At 37.4% G+C, this 18,171-nt stretch overlaps 1 protein-coding gene across 2 annotated transcripts in view; it reads right to left on the bottom strand.

Moving 5' to 3' along the window:
- The window catches only part of pola1 (polymerase (DNA directed), alpha 1), a 64,574-nt gene extending 46,485 nt beyond the window's left edge, over positions 1-18,089 (bottom strand). Inside the window, exons 1-26 of one of the 2 annotated variants that reach the window (XM_030123836.1) lie at positions 17,955-18,089; positions 16,510-16,637; positions 16,248-16,344; positions 16,078-16,155; positions 15,844-15,959; positions 15,572-15,634; positions 15,100-15,195; positions 14,807-14,960; positions 14,566-14,722; positions 14,210-14,382; positions 13,989-14,101; positions 12,735-12,848; positions 12,574-12,648; positions 12,340-12,478; positions 11,188-11,342; positions 10,855-10,939; positions 10,672-10,733; positions 10,360-10,449; positions 10,015-10,131; positions 9,755-9,930; positions 7,904-8,033; positions 7,142-7,261; positions 6,959-7,049; positions 5,907-6,031; positions 5,594-5,743; positions 3,461-3,583 (exon numbers count right to left, since the gene is read on the bottom strand). In XM_030123836.1, coding sequence (XP_029979696.1) covers positions 3,461-3,583; positions 5,594-5,743; positions 5,907-6,031; positions 6,959-7,049; positions 7,142-7,261; positions 7,904-8,033; positions 9,755-9,930; positions 10,015-10,131; positions 10,360-10,449; positions 10,672-10,733; positions 10,855-10,939; positions 11,188-11,342; positions 12,340-12,478; positions 12,574-12,648; positions 12,735-12,848; positions 13,989-14,101; positions 14,210-14,382; positions 14,566-14,722; positions 14,807-14,960; positions 15,100-15,195; positions 15,572-15,634; positions 15,844-15,959; positions 16,078-16,155; positions 16,248-16,344; positions 16,510-16,637; positions 17,955-18,003 — 2,976 coding nt within the window. In that variant the 5' untranslated portion in view covers positions 18,004-18,089. Of the gene's footprint in view, positions 1-3,460; positions 3,584-5,593; positions 5,747-5,906; positions 6,032-6,958; positions 7,050-7,141; positions 7,262-7,903; positions 8,034-9,754; positions 9,931-10,014; positions 10,132-10,359; positions 10,450-10,671; positions 10,734-10,854; positions 10,940-11,187; positions 11,343-12,339; positions 12,479-12,573; positions 12,649-12,734; positions 12,849-13,988; positions 14,102-14,209; positions 14,383-14,565; positions 14,723-14,806; positions 14,961-15,099; positions 15,196-15,571; positions 15,635-15,843; positions 15,960-16,077; positions 16,156-16,247; positions 16,345-16,509; positions 16,638-17,954 lie in introns of both variants that reach the window. The other variant, XM_030123835.1, reaches the window with a different exon arrangement.
- Positions 18,090-18,171: the final 82 nt, after the last annotated feature.

Genomic DNA, 18,171 nt, shown 5'->3' with positions numbered 1-18,171 from the left:
TTACAGCTTTAGTACACGTCCTATTTTGGGTGGTATACTTTATGCATACTACATAATGAATAAATGGCAGTATTAAATATATGGACAGGTGATAAGTTGATGCAGGATGACGGTGCCCCTATTCACTGTGCACTTGAGTTTGGTGAATATGAATACGATGGGAAATCCTATACCAAGGCCTTCACATCTTAACACAAATGAGAACAATGAGTGATTCTGGACTAGGTTGTTAGACAGGGCTCTCCACCTCCATCATCAAAACACTAAGTAAGGCAGTGGCTCCTGACCTTTTTTAGCTCGTGACCCCATTATAACATCATGAATTTGTGGCAACTTCAGACATTCAAAACAGACTTTTTTTTTTTTTACTAAAATTAATTTGTTTTTGAGCATGTAATAGTTTGCTATACTATGTTGCAAATAAGTGTTAATTTTAGACGACATTTAGGCTATATAATATATATTATTAAGGACGGAGGCGAGAAACCAGGTGTAGATTACTGCACGAAGTGAGAATTTTATTTTCCTTGGTCAGGATATGTACAGTCAGTCCAGCTTGTATTTACAAGGCTGCAAATTAATACTCTGAACAAACCCTGAACAAACAATAACTCAAACTATTAATTATGAAAATTATGAGCTGCAGCATCTTAAACCGGCCACAATGCACAGTAGAAAGATAAACAGTACCGCAGTGCTTCAGTTTCAGCTTCAGAGTTTGTCATGTGTTTTATGTATTGTGATTGTCTCTCTCAACTCACCATATATATTTTTATTAGTAAGTTTTCATCTTTATTTTTATCAATTACTAGAAATTTCAGGTGACCCCATTTGAATTCCAGGCGACCCCAAATGGGGTCCCGACCCCAAGGTTGAAAAACACTGAAGAAAGGCAATATCTCTTGGAAGCCGAATGTAAACTACATTAAAAATAATCTAGAGCCCCAACACTTTATGTTAATGCGTCACCCATACATATGTACATAATACACACTTCCAACGCCTAAAGATTATTCAATGACTGGTGTTTATATATTTCTTTCATTAGAGTTGCTGCCAATATACAGTGACATTTAAGACACTGACAGTTCGTCTTCACTCATCCACATCTGTGAGTAACTCAAGCTAAACAGTTGTGTCAGAGAAAGAATAATCATAGTGCTTTCTGACTATCACAGAAATAATATAGTCACCATAATGCAATGATTTGAGAGAACTCTGATAATTTTATACGATTGTGTTGATTATGTCTATTCACCTGTGTAAGAACAGTGTGGTAAAGCTAACAGAAATAGCTTAGGCTAGAGTATGAAATATTTCTACACTGTGTAACTGGCAGTCTCTTAGTATCACCACCAACACATTTCCCCTGCTACGGGTCCAAGGTGGAACTAGAATCACAGCTGTTCATTTCAATATTGTACCTTAGCCAATCTTTCAGTAATGAGCTTTGAATATTTAACTCACATTTGTTCGATTAGCTTTTATTTTTTGGTGGATTTTTAGCCATAGATGATTTATTTTCATGTCACACCTTAAGTTGAATGTCAGTATATTTACATCCCGTCATATCTGCCATGTTCTGATTTTATTTAAAGACATATCAAATATGTCCAATAATCCAATATGCATCCTATCGTCTTTTTTTTAACTTATACATACATAAAACTATTTTTTAGACTTAAGAGTACAACGGTGGCACACTGACATTTATTAATACTGTACATTAATTGTATTAATTTTTATGGAAATGAATCATCATCTTGAATTGTGATTAAAAGTGGTTATTATTTCTTTCTTATTATATATTAAGTCTCTTTATTGCCAGTGTTTAGTTTGTGTACATCCTGCAGAAGGCATAATAAATGTTGTAGTCAGTGAGTTTTTGGAAGAAATGTTACTGATCTACAGGCAAAACACTTGCAGAATCAAAGTAGTGAAACTTGACTAAATTTATGTCACTACTAAAGAAAGATTAAGTCAAAAGTACTAATTGGCTGTAGTTTTCAAGTTATAGTACTGGGTCAAAATGTGAAATTCTATGACTAAATGAGAAAATGGATAATACGGTGGAGTACTAGTTCAACTTCTAAACACTATATTCACTTCACTTTTCAGATTCCTTGCAGGGTAATATTTATAAATCTATTATATGATTACACACAAATCTATGGATATACGTAACACTTCATCACATGTTGAAATGTATCAGCCCAACAGCAGTTTTGTCACAGTATTTCAAAGAAAAATAAAAAGGTCAGGATATATGAGAGGATATATGAAAGGAGAGATATTTTGTGTTCTGTTGAGAAGATTGAGAGGCCAGTCCTTTATGTAAAGCTCCTAAAAGTGAGAGTCTCTTGAATTACAAATCACATATTGTACATTAAACCCACCTGCTTGTAACCTGCAAAGTGCAACAATGTCTCACTTGTGACAATGAAGAGGTATAGACTGACGACGCTTCTTATATTTACCAATGCAAAGAAGGAGGCAGAAATGTAATTAACCCATCCACCGCTGGCTGTTGACAAAGATACAAACACTGAGCCTCGAGGGAGTAAAACTCCCACCTGTTCCAGCGAATCAAATACGCACCTTTTACAATGTAGCTCTGTCAACTGAACAACAAGCATGTCTTGAGGCACAAATGGACTGACAGAATAACAAACACACACACTGAGTTACTGCCCTGCCCTCTATTAGGGAACACAATGAACGTGTAAGGGGATCTTAATGAAGCACTCCCCTGAGGCAAAGCCCGACGCCTCTGTAAAGGATGTGTACTGTTAGAGCTCATTAAATGAACATGAGTACTACCACTGACATGGTGGGAGAGAGTGTGTGTATGGTGTTCAGTTACAATACCAGATTTAGCCGTTTATGTCATGCACTACCCATGCCTCGATGCACCAATTTATTGAGTGTGCACGCCCATGTTGTTCAGTTTGTGTGTGTCAAAAGATGCCACTACACAATCAGACTTCAGAGTGTGATTTTCATATGTGTGCGCCTATGGCATTTTGTCACTGGAAAATACTTGCATGGAGCTATTGATATCACAGACACTATAACAGGCCTTCTCCTCTGCCACAATCTGAAGGAATAATCATATGTAGAACAGGGAAAAGCACCGGGTGAGAGAGATAGAAATGCATTTGTAGAGGCAATAAAAAATGTGAGACTAGAGAAAGCACAAGAAATAGGATGAGAAGAAAGTCAGAAAAAATAAATAGGAAGGAAAAGTGTGGAATATGATGCAGCAGTGCACTCTAGTGGATGAACACGGACATGCGTCACATCTATTGGCTCTAGTGTGAGTGTATTTCACGTTTCCTTTTATGCCCTACCTGCTCCGCTCCGTTATGGATTTAGCACTCGTTTGTTTGTGTTTATATATGTAACAGTTAAATCCTATGTGTTCTGAGCCTTAAAGGTGCGTATGTATTGACTCGCTCACCTCTCTACCCTTGTGTGTGACCAAAGCGGCGAGAGGCTTGGCGTAGAAGCGGCTGTAGCTGAATCCCAGGCAGCCATACATACTGTTAGCCGTCAGCTTTAGGGCCTTCTGACGGATGTCGTACTAAGGGACAAGCAGATGCAAAACACACCAAACAGACACGATTATTTGAAATGTCTCAACTTTGAATTCCTTATATTTTCAAAGCAGGCTTGTTATGTTATCAATAAGGTATTTGAGTGGGATTGTAGACCGTTATAAAATTCTGCATCATGTTTCATCTTCATGCCATCCAGATCAACTTTAACCTTCATAGTAAAGACGGCCCTTTGGTGTACAGAGCAGTGTATAACACACATATACAGACATACAGATAATGTGAATGAAGACAAAACAGACGAGAGACGGATGCTTAGATGCAGAGAAAATCATTTCACTGTCGTAGAAGAAGTAGTAGTAGCTTCTGCTTCTGCTACTACCATGGAATCTGAAGGCTTGAGGATGTCAAATTTATAACATTTAAGACACTGTTCAATAATGATGGGATAACATTGTGACTCATTGACCCACATATTTATCGTTGTGCTTTAATTTTTGATTCTGCCCTTGTCTGTGCTTGTTGATGTCTCTTGTTTCATGTCTTTACTTTTTTGTTTCACTGTCTGTTAAAAACGTAAAATCTGTTAAAAATAACATATACAGGGTGGGGAAGCAAAATTAACAATGAACATTTAGTTGTTTTTTCTCAGCAGGCACTACATCAATTGTTTTGAAACCAAACATATGTTGATGTCATAATCATACCTAACACTATTATCCATACCTTTTCAGAAACTTTTGCCTATATGAGTAATCATGAAAGCAAACGTCAAAGAGTGTGTGATTTGCTGAATGCACTCATCACACCAAAGGAGATTTCAAAAATAGTTGGAGTGTCCATAAAGACTGTTTATAATGTAAAGAAGAGAACGACTATGAGCAAAACTATTACGAGAAAGTCTGGAAGATACTATTAAAGAAGAATGGGAGAAGTTGTCACCTGAATATTTGAGGAACACTTGCGCAAGTTTCAGGAAGCGTGTGAAGGCAGTTATTGAGAAAGAAGGAGGACACAGAATAAAAACATTTTCTATTATGTCAATTTTCTTGTGGCAAATAAATTCTCATGACTTTCAATAAATTAATTGGTCATACACTGTCTTTCAATCCCTGCCTCAAAATATTGTAAATTTTGCTTCCCCACCCTGTATATATATATATAAAAAAAGACACTGTTCAATAGCCTGGCCGTCCCGTTTTCTCTGTGTATTCAGTACTGAGGAAACGGTCTGGAACTGCTCCATTCACTGTGATTTTTTGTTGCGAGTCAAAGTCAGTTCCAAGTCTGCAAATCTCTTTACAACTGTTGTCGGTCACTTGATTCAAAAATAAGGTTTGAATTACAGATTACACCCTATATTCACAAATTTCTCTGACCAAAGCGTCACATCCATCTTATCTGTGATTGGTTTACTCTGTGCCTGTCAGTCCCGCCTTCATATTTGGATTCAAGCCCCGTGATTCCAGACGGATTTCTAATTGAGAAAGACGGACAGGGTGTAATCTGTAATTCAAACTTTATTTTTGAATCAAACAACCAACAACAGATGTAAAGAGATTTGTGGACTTGGAGCAGACTTTGACTCGTGACAAAAAGAAGTCGTTGCGCATGACGCATTGCCAAATACCCACCCCCAAGACTTGTGATTAGCCCGGAATAAAATAGATCAGGCATAATTCACAGTGAATGGAGCCGTTCCAGACCATTTGCTCAGTATTGAATACACTGGGAAAATGGGATGGTGGGCCAAGCTAATTGTTCAAAATGTCTTTAGTTAAATTTAAGGTCTTACATTCACAAAAATAGCAGTACAACAGGCCTCATAGTTATTGTCTTGAACCAGTTTAACACTGCATTCATAGCTCCACATGGCTCATATCTGAAGCCCTCCATCCATAAAGGCTTCATCATGTTAAGAACTTAAGACTACAAGCATTTTCCAATCACCTCCAGTGTTTATTTCAATGTACAGACTCTATGGACACATGTGTGTGTGTGTGTGTGTGTGTGTGTGTGTGTGTGTGTGTGTGTACCTGCAGATAGAGGTCTGGGTTAAGGTCTTGTTGTTTCATCAGCTGCTTGACCTGTTTACGCCTCTCCACTAACTTCCGGATTTCCTTGGGCAGAATTCCCATTTCCAGGCTGGGATCAGGAATCTCAGGGATCTCCTCCAGCTCATCCTCCTGCTGCCATGGAAACAAAAATCACAGTCATGGACGTACCAACTCTGACCTTTTATGAAATTTGGAAGCACAATACGTAAAGGATTTTATGATCGATTTGTAAATGTATTTTATCTCTCTGCTAACGTTCAGTAAAACGCTACACACACACACACACACACACCATATTTTTCTTCTGAGCGTTGTGAGCTTCTCTCTGCACTGTGGTGAAGCAGATGTTGAACTCCTGGATGATTGACGGGTACAGGCTGTTGAAGTCGAGCAACAGCACAAACTTGTCATAGAAACCTACCAAAAGAAAGACAGTGAATCAAATGAGCACAAGACAGTGTAAAATAAGACAAAATGACACTAAAACATACTTACTGATAGGGATGCAAGAAAATATTGGTTCAGCAATATATCGCGATATTTCATTTCACGATACTGTGTCGATAATAAAAAGTACTGTATCGATATTTTTAGGCATTTATTCAAATGCAGACATGGTGGAGGTTCATTTTTGCATTTTGGTTGTTTATATTTTTGGGGGGGATCGTGCAAACTCTTATTGCTCCTTTATTTATATATTCACATGGGTATTTTAGTTTTTTAGTTATATATTCATATGGGTATTTTGCTCTGTTGTTTGTATATTAAAAAAGTAATATTGTGATATTGCAGGTCATGCATGCAGTTTTTAAAAAACTGATAACAGTTTTATTAAATAATAGATATTTCAAGCATCCTAAAAGCACTTTTTACTGTGTGAAAGAGGCAGGTGTTAGTTCCTTTGTTGGGATTATACAAAAATACTGTTATGATGTTGGATGATTCAGGGACTGTCCACTATGCATTCTATTCACAACAAATAGAATATGAACATTTGAGCAGGATCTTAAACTTTAATGTCTGCAAAACATCATTTTATTTATTTTTTGTGTGTGTTTTTGTACTGGTAAAGCCAGATGTTAAAACTTTATTTATCTGTATAAAAAAAAATGTAGTTTTTATAGTGGAAAGTTTCATGATATAGCATTAGATCCTGTTCTGATCAAATAAAAATTTGTTAACTATTTGTGCAGATTTCTGGAGTGATTAAAATTTTCCAGGAAATAATCTCAAAAAAAGAAACAAAACAAACAAAAAAAGTATCACCTTGTTAACAGTATCATGATATATCACAATATATCATATCATATCGCCAGATTCTTGCCAATACACACCCCTACTTACCAACTTTAGGATCCAGAACCAGACCCCCAGCATAGGCAGCCTTCTTCTTTCTCTTTCCTTTTCCTGCATCTACTTCTTCTTCTCCTTCAGCCTGGACAAATGAACACAGATATAAAGTGAAGAAAACATTTTTGCCATAAGAAACAGAGGCAGTTGAGGGTTTTTGCTCTTGTGTGGCGTTACCATCTCCAGCTGGGTCTTTTTGAAGGAGGGTTTGTCGGGGACGATGTAGCTCTTCTCGTGGAAGGCATGAAGCAGCAGAAACTCGTTCCTCTCAGCGCGACCTCCCATCAGAGTTCGAGACTGCAGAGAAAAAGTAGAAAGTTAGCGAGTTGTCAGTGCAGGAAGGTAAATAACATTACCTCAGAGAAAATTATCCTGAAAATCTGTCTGACATCAATCGTGGCACAGTGGTGTTCTTATTGTTACCAAATTTCTGAAGGTTATCTTTATTTTTTGGTCTGTAATTTCTGTCCAATGTGACTGACTAAATTGTATGATATTTTGTACTTGTGTTATGTGTGTTATTTTTCTCCCTTAGGACACATTTTGATCAAACAAAGCTGGTTCTCGTTTTTAAGATTTAGGGGTTTAAGTCTGTCCCTTCTCTACACTTTCTTTTCTTCACTCACCACAGAAACATGTCATGCTTTTGTCTGCAAACTGTTTCTTTCAGCATTCACTGTTCGGTGTTTTTACTCAAAAATGACAATGACCGAGAAAAAAAAAAAAAGCTTCTCAATGATTTTCGATTTGAGGTGTTCTTTCATGTGTGTTTCAATGGTTTGTAGATTTGTTTTCTTCATTTTAGTGCACCTTTTTCTTCAACCATGTCTATTAACATCGATTGTGCAGCAATCGCAATTTTTTTTTACACTTATAATGTAATAAAGTGTGCATTAATTTTATGATTATAACGTCAAGGGCTGTGTTGTTGTAAGTCACCATGACATTTCCGGCGATGTTGGTGATCTGCAGGGCCAGTGGAAGGACGTTGAGCTCACACATGATCTGGAGGATCAGCTTAGCATCGGTCCATGTCAGCTCCAACAGGTAGAGCAGGTGGGGAGAGTCACTGCAACAAATGCATAGTTTCACAGGAAAACAGCTTCACAATATGCACTCATTTAACACTAATTGCACGGGGTTTTCTCTAGATTTTGAGAGATACTCTATGGCTTCCTGCATATTCCCTGAGCATGGGGAAGACTTAAACCCCTCCACCTCTGCATTTCTGTTAATATGTAATGATTACGAAGGGAATCTGTGATCTTAATCCCATGTAACTCTGCCATGTCCATAATTTGTAAAGCAAAAAATCCACAACTTACCTAAACTATTTAAGCAAGAACAGAGGCACAGTGATAAATCTTTGCTTTCTTGCTGTTGGTGATTTAGTTGTCACCATTGCTTATTATTATCATTATTATTACTTCTTACACACTTATAGATCTATATATCGTTGTTATGACTACTATTACTCTTATCACTTTATTATAACTTTTATCCTGTAATTATTTAACTATATACATCGACATATTGTGCATATTATAATATTATATTATAATATAAAATTATAAGATATTTACCTCCGCCAGGAGGTATTGTGATCACTTTACTTTGTGTGTTTGCGTGTTTGTTTATGTGTTTGTTTGTTTGTTTGTTAGCAGGATAACTCAAAAAGTTATGGATGAATTTTCATGAAATTTTCATGAAATGTTGATATTGGCACAAGGAAGAAATGATTAGATTTGGGTGGTGATCAGGGGACAGATCTGTCTTGGGGGAGGTCTGCGCTCTCCAAGTGCTTTTCTTGTTATTATTTATTATTACTACTACTCCTTTTTATTACTACTTTACTACTTGTTGTTTCTAGTACTATCCAATGTTCAACTGCATATTTTTCAGTTTTTTTTAAATAGTTATTGTATTGCTATTGTCTTGTGGTATTTCTTGTGTGTATATTTGGTGCTGTGCTGCTATTGGAACCTCAATTTCCTGAGGGCTTTGGCCAAAGGATCAATAAAGTTCTATCTAATCTAATCTAAATAAATCCTGAATGAATCGACATCTCTGTGATTTGGAGTGATATGCAAAATTTTTCTTTCCATCGCCCATTTATTCGGCTTGTGTCCTGGTTGAGGACCATGGACACTGACTGTCAATAACAAATGAAAGTGTTCTGGCTGAAAATTCAGGAGGCTTACATTGCGATATAACATGGATATTCACTGAAAGAGTGAACATAAATCCTTCAGATAAGTGACGTATCAAAAGACGATGAGATGGATGACATGTATGAAAGTTACAGCAAGGAACAGATTTCTATTTCTCTGCTGTTATTTATAGGTAATGAGCAGTGACATCAGAACCAGGGAATAATCTCAGTAAATGTGAGTAAAATCAGACTTTGGTTATCCTGTGCACAGATGTAGAAGGGTTAATTTTCAAATCACCACAAGTCCCCACGTTATTCTATGAATAGGGTTTTTTAAGTGCAGAGGCAGGACAAGAGCATTTTGTATTTATCCAATTTATAAAACTTCACAGAATTTTGGACCATTACTGTCTTCATATGAGTCTATGAAAAAACAGAGAAAATACACAACATCTACAAACTTAAAAACAAGACTTGTTAAAGAAGTTCACTGCGGAACAATAATTATTAGGACTTAATGGTACTGAAAACTCGGTTACAGTTTCAAGAGAATTACTAGGAATATCAATTCCTGTCTTGTCTTGATGATTAAATGTAAGTGAAAGAGTGATGAATAGTGAAAGAGGGTAAATCCACACCTGTAAAGGTTCTTGATGTTTTCCTGAGGGACAGTAACTCTCTCCATCTTCAGCACTTGTGCAACCAGTTCTGTCAGATGGTAACTTTTACAGCGAATCAGTTCCTTGGCTGAGATCTCCACATCACACACCAGGCGACCACAGGTGGCGCTCTTCTCTGCAAAAGCACTACGACCCTGCCCATTTCAACAGTGTTAGTGGCGTCGATGAACAAAAGAGACAAAAGACATTTATTTTCAAAGGGACTATTCTATTCTTACCCCTAATTTGGGCATGTTGGCCCTCCGGAGGCGTCCGATCTTTGACCAATGAGGAACCTTGCACACATTAATCCTCTGCAGAAGCACTTCCAGGTCAAAGCCAAATATGTCATGACCCTGTGAGAAATACGAAAAAGGAAAATGGACAAGAGCAGGCTGATTTTCATCAAGTATCTCAGTTTATACAAAAGACAAAGACTTTAGAGTTTCCTGAGCCCTGGACCAATCATTGAGTACAGAAGGGGACAGGACATACATATGTACAGTCATGAAAAACGCATGCTAGTGATTTATTAACAATCAGAAATTAAAGGTGCCTGCACCTTTAAGTCATCTTTTACTCACCACCAGCACATCTGGGTCAATCTTGTGCATTTTGGCCAGGAAAAAACCAAGCAGAGTCCGCTCTGTAGAAGCTATTTCCACCTTTCCGTTCTAACAAAAGGAGGGGGGGGGGATGATTACCATAATAAAGTCATAAATACTAAGGAAAGGTGTCCTGGTACTAAAATACATTAAAATAATAATCACTTAAAATCACTTTTCAAAAGATATTTTATACAGTATTTATCTTTATTTCTCCTTAATATGAAAAATACTTTCAGAAAATTTTCCTGTGTTTTTTTCTCTTTGTTACATAATAAAAATAAAACTTACTTTTTTCCTTACAGCCTCCTTGAAGTCATAGGGGAAGATACAGTCAGTGGGTTTACTGACCACTGAAAACATGAAAACATTGAGATGAAGATGCTTCTGAACGACAATGTGCGCAACTGAGGTCTATTAGAGGTTGAAATTTGTTCCCATATATTTCCATTTCCATATGTATGTTTAACTTACCACAGAAATGTGTCTGGTAGGGAGGCTGGGGTGGAGCTTTATCCATATGAAACTGATAGTGGACAAGAGCAGCCAGTGACACAATCTGTGGTGGGAAAAAAAGTAAATGAATCACAGGATCTGGACCTGATCACTCAGTTTCAGTCTATTTGAAATAACAATAAAATACATCTTCAAAATAATATCCTGGTTCTATTCCTGTCAGCTCCATTAATAGAACACTTTATGGTTAGTACTGTGCTCCTGGAACTTGATAAATCCTGTATCAACACATCCACACAATGTATCTGTAGATGATGACAGGTGAGATCATGTCAAAGTGTATCTGATCACCTCATTCTGATGTGTCTTGGGGTTCTGGACTGTCTTGAGGCTGATGGACATGACAGTGACAGGTGGGGGTGCCAAGTCTTTAACCACAGTGATCAGATCACTCCTCAGGGCCAGAGCCTCCACTTTAGACCAGCTGACAGGCTGAGTCATCAGCTCTACCAGACACACAAAGTCCATTAGAGTCACAGTCTTTCACATAACATGTTCTAATACCAACCTTATTGTAGATGACACCAACAGCAAATATCAACTGATTTACTGCATAATGACAACACAACAACCTGGCCAAAAAATAGTCTCCACCTGGATTAAATGACGCTAATATGAGCCTTTCATTAGTCGCTTTTCCATTGGACATATGCACAAAACAAAACAGAAGTGCATAATGTTAGTTTTTCCATTAAATCACAAATGCGATGATTTGTTTATTTATTAACGTGAGATGGCATAAGAAGTCATTCCATAAACATGGTGACGAATGTAAACATCGTGTTGATTTACAGATATATTCATTGTTATTATATATTACCCCTCTATCCCGCACTAAGTTAAAAAAAGATTTGGTTTCCTGGTGTCACACACACCGCGCCATGTTTCTTTTAAAACTCTTCTTCTTTGCTTGTTGTAACGTCCGTCAACATCCGGCCTTTTTAATTCACATGACTCTAGTTGCGGAAAAAGGTCTTTCCATTGCAGTTTTGGGTGATATACCAATTGCGCTACACCTGAAAAACCACCTCTTGCCAGTGCAAAAACTTTTAATCAAAAAACAAGTTTTGGTGAAAATTTATTCACACAATTTGAGGGTCAATGGATAAGTGGCTATTGACAATTCTATTCTAATAACTGCAGTGCTTAATATGCCTTACCTGCAAAGAGTTCTTTAACCCTAACTGATGCAGTGAGCACTTCTTGAAGAGTTTATCAGTACAAGATCTTGACCAAAAATAAATGCAGTTATGGATAGAAAAAATTTTGTAAAATTTATTGTGACACTGCACAAATACAGCAAATCTGTCTGGTAATCCTAGTTTAAAGCAATGTAAAGAAACAGGGTGTGTGGGACTTTTTATGGCCAAGCTGTGTGTTTAGGTTAAAGTGAAGTATTTTATCAGTTATGACATAAATCAAGTCCCTACACATCATACGTACGTGGTGTCTTGATGTCCAGCCAGCATGGTCCTTTAATCTTTCTACTGAGAAGGAAGTGCTCCAGACTTGAAGTGTTCGTTCCAAATACGTGAGAAAATGTCGCCCCCTTCAGGTCTGAAGGCAGTGCAGGGAACTCAGCCTGTGAAAGAATTGATAGAGTTGAAAAATACAATTTTAACAAAAAAAAGTGAGTGTTTGGGCCGTTCACACTTAGAAAAGTTTGAATGTACTCACTGAGTATCTGACTTCCAGGTACTCAGACTGAGTGGGAACATCGGGAATTTCAAAAGCGTAATTCTTCTCCACTTTCTGCAGAAAGAGAGGCATAGCAATTAACAAACCTACAAAACAGAAAAAATCCAGAAATTTCTTTAGAGGTCATATTTAACACTAACCTTGGACTTAAACTTCATGATCTTGAACTTCTCAGAGAGCTCATTGAACTCCTGGTAGACATCCATCATTCCTACGGGGGTATCTGATGCCTCTCCAGTTTTAGGATTCACTCTCTGTAATTTAAAACACAACCCAACAGTTACTATTGAAGCTCAAAACAGTGAATTATTCAGTGTGATGTCTATGTAGTTAAATGTAAGATCAAGGATGTCAAACAAAAGGCCCGCAAGCCAATACCGGCCCTCCAAAAGGGTTCAATCTGGCCCACAGGAGGAATTTGCAGACTTCAAAAATTACACAGAAAACAATGACAGTCAAAGGTGTCACTGAATCTTGGTAAGTTGTATTGATCATAAAGTTAAATGCTATATTTTTCAGTTCCGTATGCCTGTTACTAAATGTTTTGTGCCTTTGTAGATCCACTGTGGTCTGTATGTTGTAAGATACATGTGTAAATTATAAACTAAGGCATAATTATGTTAAAATTCCCCTTGTTTTTCATTTCTCAAGAAATTTCAGATTGTTCATGGATGTTTAGGTTATTCAAATTTTTGTGAAAGGATAGTTTGTAAATGTAAACGTTCTCATAATGTAATTTGGAGTTGTCATTATTTATAGGTTATTATTTTACTGGTCTGACCCATTTGAGATCAAATTGAGCTGTATGTGGCTCCTGAACTAAAATGAGTTTGACATTCATGTATAAGACTCTGTAAAGGCAGTGTTATGAATGTATTTAAGATCTATGACCCATCCATATTATGGTCCATCCATTCTGTGATGCGCCATAAGTGAAGATAACACAAAAATAGCCAACGACAGGTACTTACTTGTGGCTTTTTAGAGAGCTTTTAATCTCTGTTTTCTGACTTCCTAAATTTTAACTTACTTCTGCAAGCAGCAATTTTTTGATGTGAAGAGAATCTATGTTAGCCCGCACATCACAGTACTAGCTGGCTATGCTACGATAGGTGCAGGTTGTACTATTTGGTAATTTGCTAGTTAATGCAGTTTTACAGAAGTAAGATTAATTTCAAACTCCAATCATTTTTTTGTAGGCCTGTAAACTTCATATTTAAGACAATGACAGTTTAAGACTCGCAGAAACCCTGCAAACAGCCGAACATACAGGTGATACGTAAAACTGCACAAAACAGGTTTCTGTCAAGAAAAACGCAAACCCTAAATAAAGTGAGATCAGACCAAACCTCAAAAACTGAACCAAAACACATACTGATGATCATGTGACTTACAAATTCACGAGGGAGGAGGTACATGGTCCGCTCAATGTTTTTGACGGTAACACAGCAGCTGACGTGAGACGTGGCAGACTCTATCCACACCTTCCCAAACAGGTAAACCACACCTAGAACATAGATGAGGTCAAAGGTCACTACAAGCTCCACCAGTCATTAGATTATAACTGAGCATTGGTAGTATTCTCCATAGCTTAGGGATGTGAAATGTGTCTTACCTGGTTGGCTGTACGGCTCCTCAAAAGCATCCAGCCAGTAGAATCTAAAAACCTGTTCTCCATCGGCCCCCTCCACCAGTGGGAGTCGGCTGGAGTCGACCTGTACCTCTGCTGGAGCCACACTGACTGTGCTTTCGTCCTCTTGTCCCCAGGATCCACCCAACCTGTTGGGCCTTGAAAAGAAAAGATGAATAAGGACACTAAAATACATGTTTGTACTCCACTGATGTATGATAGTAGTTGTAAAAAAAAGCTTAATGATTTAAATATGTTACAGTCATATTTGATAGAATAAGAAGAAATCTAATCCAGAAAATGTATAGTTAGTTAGAAAGGAGTGGATTATTCAGACTTACAAAAGAACAGGGTCCTGAGGCTCTGCTTTAATTGATGCTGGTGCCACTGTTTTTGGTTCAGGCTCAGTGTCCTCTTTAACAACATGCTTCTCATCATTGAACTCCACATCCATCGGCTCATCAAAGTCCACACCATCCAAAGCCATGGCATCATTCACTGCACATTGCATTACAGGAAATGTTCAGAGTGTGTTTGATTCTAGAAACAGAAAAAGCTTTAAAAGTGTGCAACTGTCTTTACCTTCCGCTTCATCAACTTCCTCAACTTTTGCTTTTTCCTTTTCCACAGGAAGAGCAGGTGCAGAGGGAGGGGGACGGGCTGACGGCCTGGGGGTCGGGTCAGATGGAGGGGGTCGGATTACTTTAGCCTTCACCCCAGTAGCTGACGGCGGCTCCTGGTAATAAATAAATAAATAAATATAATAATATGTGACCAGCAGCACAGTGTACAGACATGAAGGATCAAAACACTTCAGTTAAGTTAATGTTCTTTCAGATTAGGGTAGAAAACTGTTGAAATGAACAAGGGGTCACCTTTGGAGTTTTAATGGAGAAGGGATTCATGGGTGACCCGAGGGACTTCTTTTTCTTCAAAGTGACCACGGGTGGGGGAGTCAGGAGAGTTGATTTCTGAAAGGACAGAAATGATAACAAATCAATAGTGTACAGATACTAAAATGTGAAGATGGTGGCTATAAACAATAAATATTACATCAAAACTAAGTAATAAATGCATCAATATCATATTACTAGTTAACTAACTGGTTTTAATATATATACATTTTTCTTTTTCTTTTTCTTTACACAACCTGTTGACATATAGAACAGCAAAAAGCCTGAATGTAAATATCAGCACGTGCAATCTGTATGTTTAATCATAGGGTAGGTGTAACTCAACGTCAGTGTTTCTCTGCAGGAAAAAATGACCAGAGAAAGTCAGTGTTTAATTATGATATTTACAAAACAATCTCATACTTCATGCTTTAATGAATAGTGTGGTGCTAACCTCAGAGTGCAGGTCCTGCAAGAGATCTCCTAATAGGTCATCTTTAGACAGGTCCACATCTTTCTGCAAGAGACACAATTACATTTCTGATTCACTAAAGAAATACGTGTGAACAAAAAAAAAAGCACATACAGCATTTCTTTAACATTTTACTCTACTTAGGTCGGATGTTAGTACTTAAAATGCAGCTGAAATACATGAAAAAGTATAGAGGTAAGAATGCAACATAAGGAAGAGACAGGCTACAAACGCATACATGATCAACAACATACCTCAACTGGCTTCTTGACATTGCTGTTCATGAAGAGGTTTTTGATGGTGTTTGGTTTAGATACTACAGGTTTCTTCATATTTTTCTTTGAGTCTGCTCCTTTAGCTCCTCCTTTTCCTGCAAATCCAATTACAACTCAATCAGATAAATATTATCTCCATGAATATTTACTGTACATCATCTCTCACTCACAATCTACCAAAACTACACCTTACAGTGAAATACTAGAGTTTACCTTTGTTGGTTTCCACTATATCTTCATTCAAGTCATCATCAAAGATTTCTCTTCCATCCTCGACGTATCCTGTCCCATCTGAGAGAACAGAAAGTCAAACTCTGACGACAGACTGAACTTTAATTTTAGTACAGTTCACTCCGCAGCTCCTATATACATCTTAAATTTACCGTCATCAATAATCCAGTCGTCCTCTTGTCTGTCTCGTACCATCTTCGAGTATGCTTCTTCATCCACTTCTTCATATACACTGGTAACCTCCTCCACCTGGAAAACATGAACAATATTTGATGATTACAAACTTGTGGAAAACATTTCATTGAAGAAGAAGGTTGTTGCTGGAATTAAAGGCCGGGCAGATAGTTAATGTATTTAATAAGGAAGGTAAGGCTAAAATCAGAGAAGTGTAATAAACAAACAAGGTGCTCTTACTTCATATTTGATTTTCTCTCCCTTCTTGGCTTTCTTGAGCTGCTCCAGTGCTGACTTCCTCCCCACCTTTTCCCTCTTCTCACGTCTGGAGCGAGACTTGGCCAAACCACAGGTATCACCTCCATCATCTGAAGACAGATTGACAAAGCGATGATGCAGCAGGTACAAACATGATGTTTTTCTAATAGATTTCTATCCTATACTTATACTGTGTCATTTGAGTAGAATGCAGATGTTTTCTTTAACATTTACACCATAATGTCACATTTCTCTCTATTTCTTTGATTTCTCAATGATTTTTAGATGACAGTGTAAGCATTATGGTTACAAACTTGTGTTATTCACAACTTTGTAACCACAATATTGCTTACACTTTTACTTAAGGACATAAATACACATTTATGAACCCTAAACATCCATTTACAGTGCAGCTCCTCTTTTCCTGAGCACAAAAGAAGCATCACTACACATAAACCCTTACCACTAAATGTATCCAAGCATACACTTTCCACACTCACAATAAAATAAGAGTTTAGCATAAAACTTGTAATTAACTCTTAAAGACCACAAAATACTTCTGGAGCAATTCCCAAATTATTTTTTCTAAACACTTAACATTTCCTAAATGATTTATCACACCTTATTATAATATTATCTTATGCAGTTTACATTTTTCAATGGAACCAGGTATTTTCCTATATGTAATTCAGTGATCATATTCCTAAAAGCTAAAGTCTGGGGTTATTGTATTAAAAAAGAAAAATCTGGGGCAAAAAGTACTTTATCAGCAAAGTATGTCTTTCATTGATGTAAAAACAAATGTCTACAACCACTGTCATATTATGTCAAGCTATATGTGTTTTACTGATCAATCAATGTTGCAGCTTCCACGTTCACTGTGGAGCCTGTGAAGGTCCAAATGAATCATATATGATGCCACTGAAAAGATGAGAAACTGCATTTTACCTGCGTTACTTAGTTGTATTAATAAACTTTGTAGTCTTAAAAATTTTTAGATCAGAAGGTGCGTTTAGTCACCAGCGCATGTTTTGGGTCTTTGAAGGGTATTATATGGCATAAAATATGTACTTATTCATCACTATGAATAATTTAACTTCAATAAGAGGTTTAGTCCATGAATGAATCGTGCATATGTGCTTCAAAGGCCTGGAGGTTAAATAAGTTCAGGAAGAAACAACAGAATTACACACAGCAATAGCAGTAGTACATTATAACATAATGTCTCGTTTTAAGATGTTGTATGATATAGTTAAGTCTTAACAACACTGATTTTCACAGTAAATTAACGCTAGAAAAGACATAAGGCTAGTCTCCTGTAAGCAGTATGACAGTTTAAGCTAGCTAATGTGCTAGCAAACTTCTCCGCTGTGTCTTTGCCATTGCGCTAACGTTAGCTAACAAACTCCCCGAACAATTAAACTCACCGGCGTCCGGTCCGTCCATGTCTTTGTCTGTGTTTGATACCGGAGCCATGACTTTAATTTTGTGTCTTTGACAGCTGCTCAATGCGGCGGCATACAACAAGACGACTTAACACACAACAACAGCTCAGTCCGCGCCAAATCACCTTCCCGGGGAAAGTCATATGCAGGAAGTGATGTCACAGCGCTGTCAGCCAATTAAAACACAGACTTCCATCTG

Source organism: Sphaeramia orbicularis, chromosome 20 (assembly GCF_902148855.1).
Source record: "Sphaeramia orbicularis chromosome 20, fSphaOr1.1, whole genome shotgun sequence".
In the NCBI taxonomy this organism is placed as follows: Eukaryota; Metazoa; Chordata; class Actinopteri; order Kurtiformes; family Apogonidae; genus Sphaeramia; species Sphaeramia orbicularis.
The sequence above is the reverse complement of the archived record's forward strand: the minus strand, read 5'-3'. Positions and strand labels throughout refer to the sequence as shown.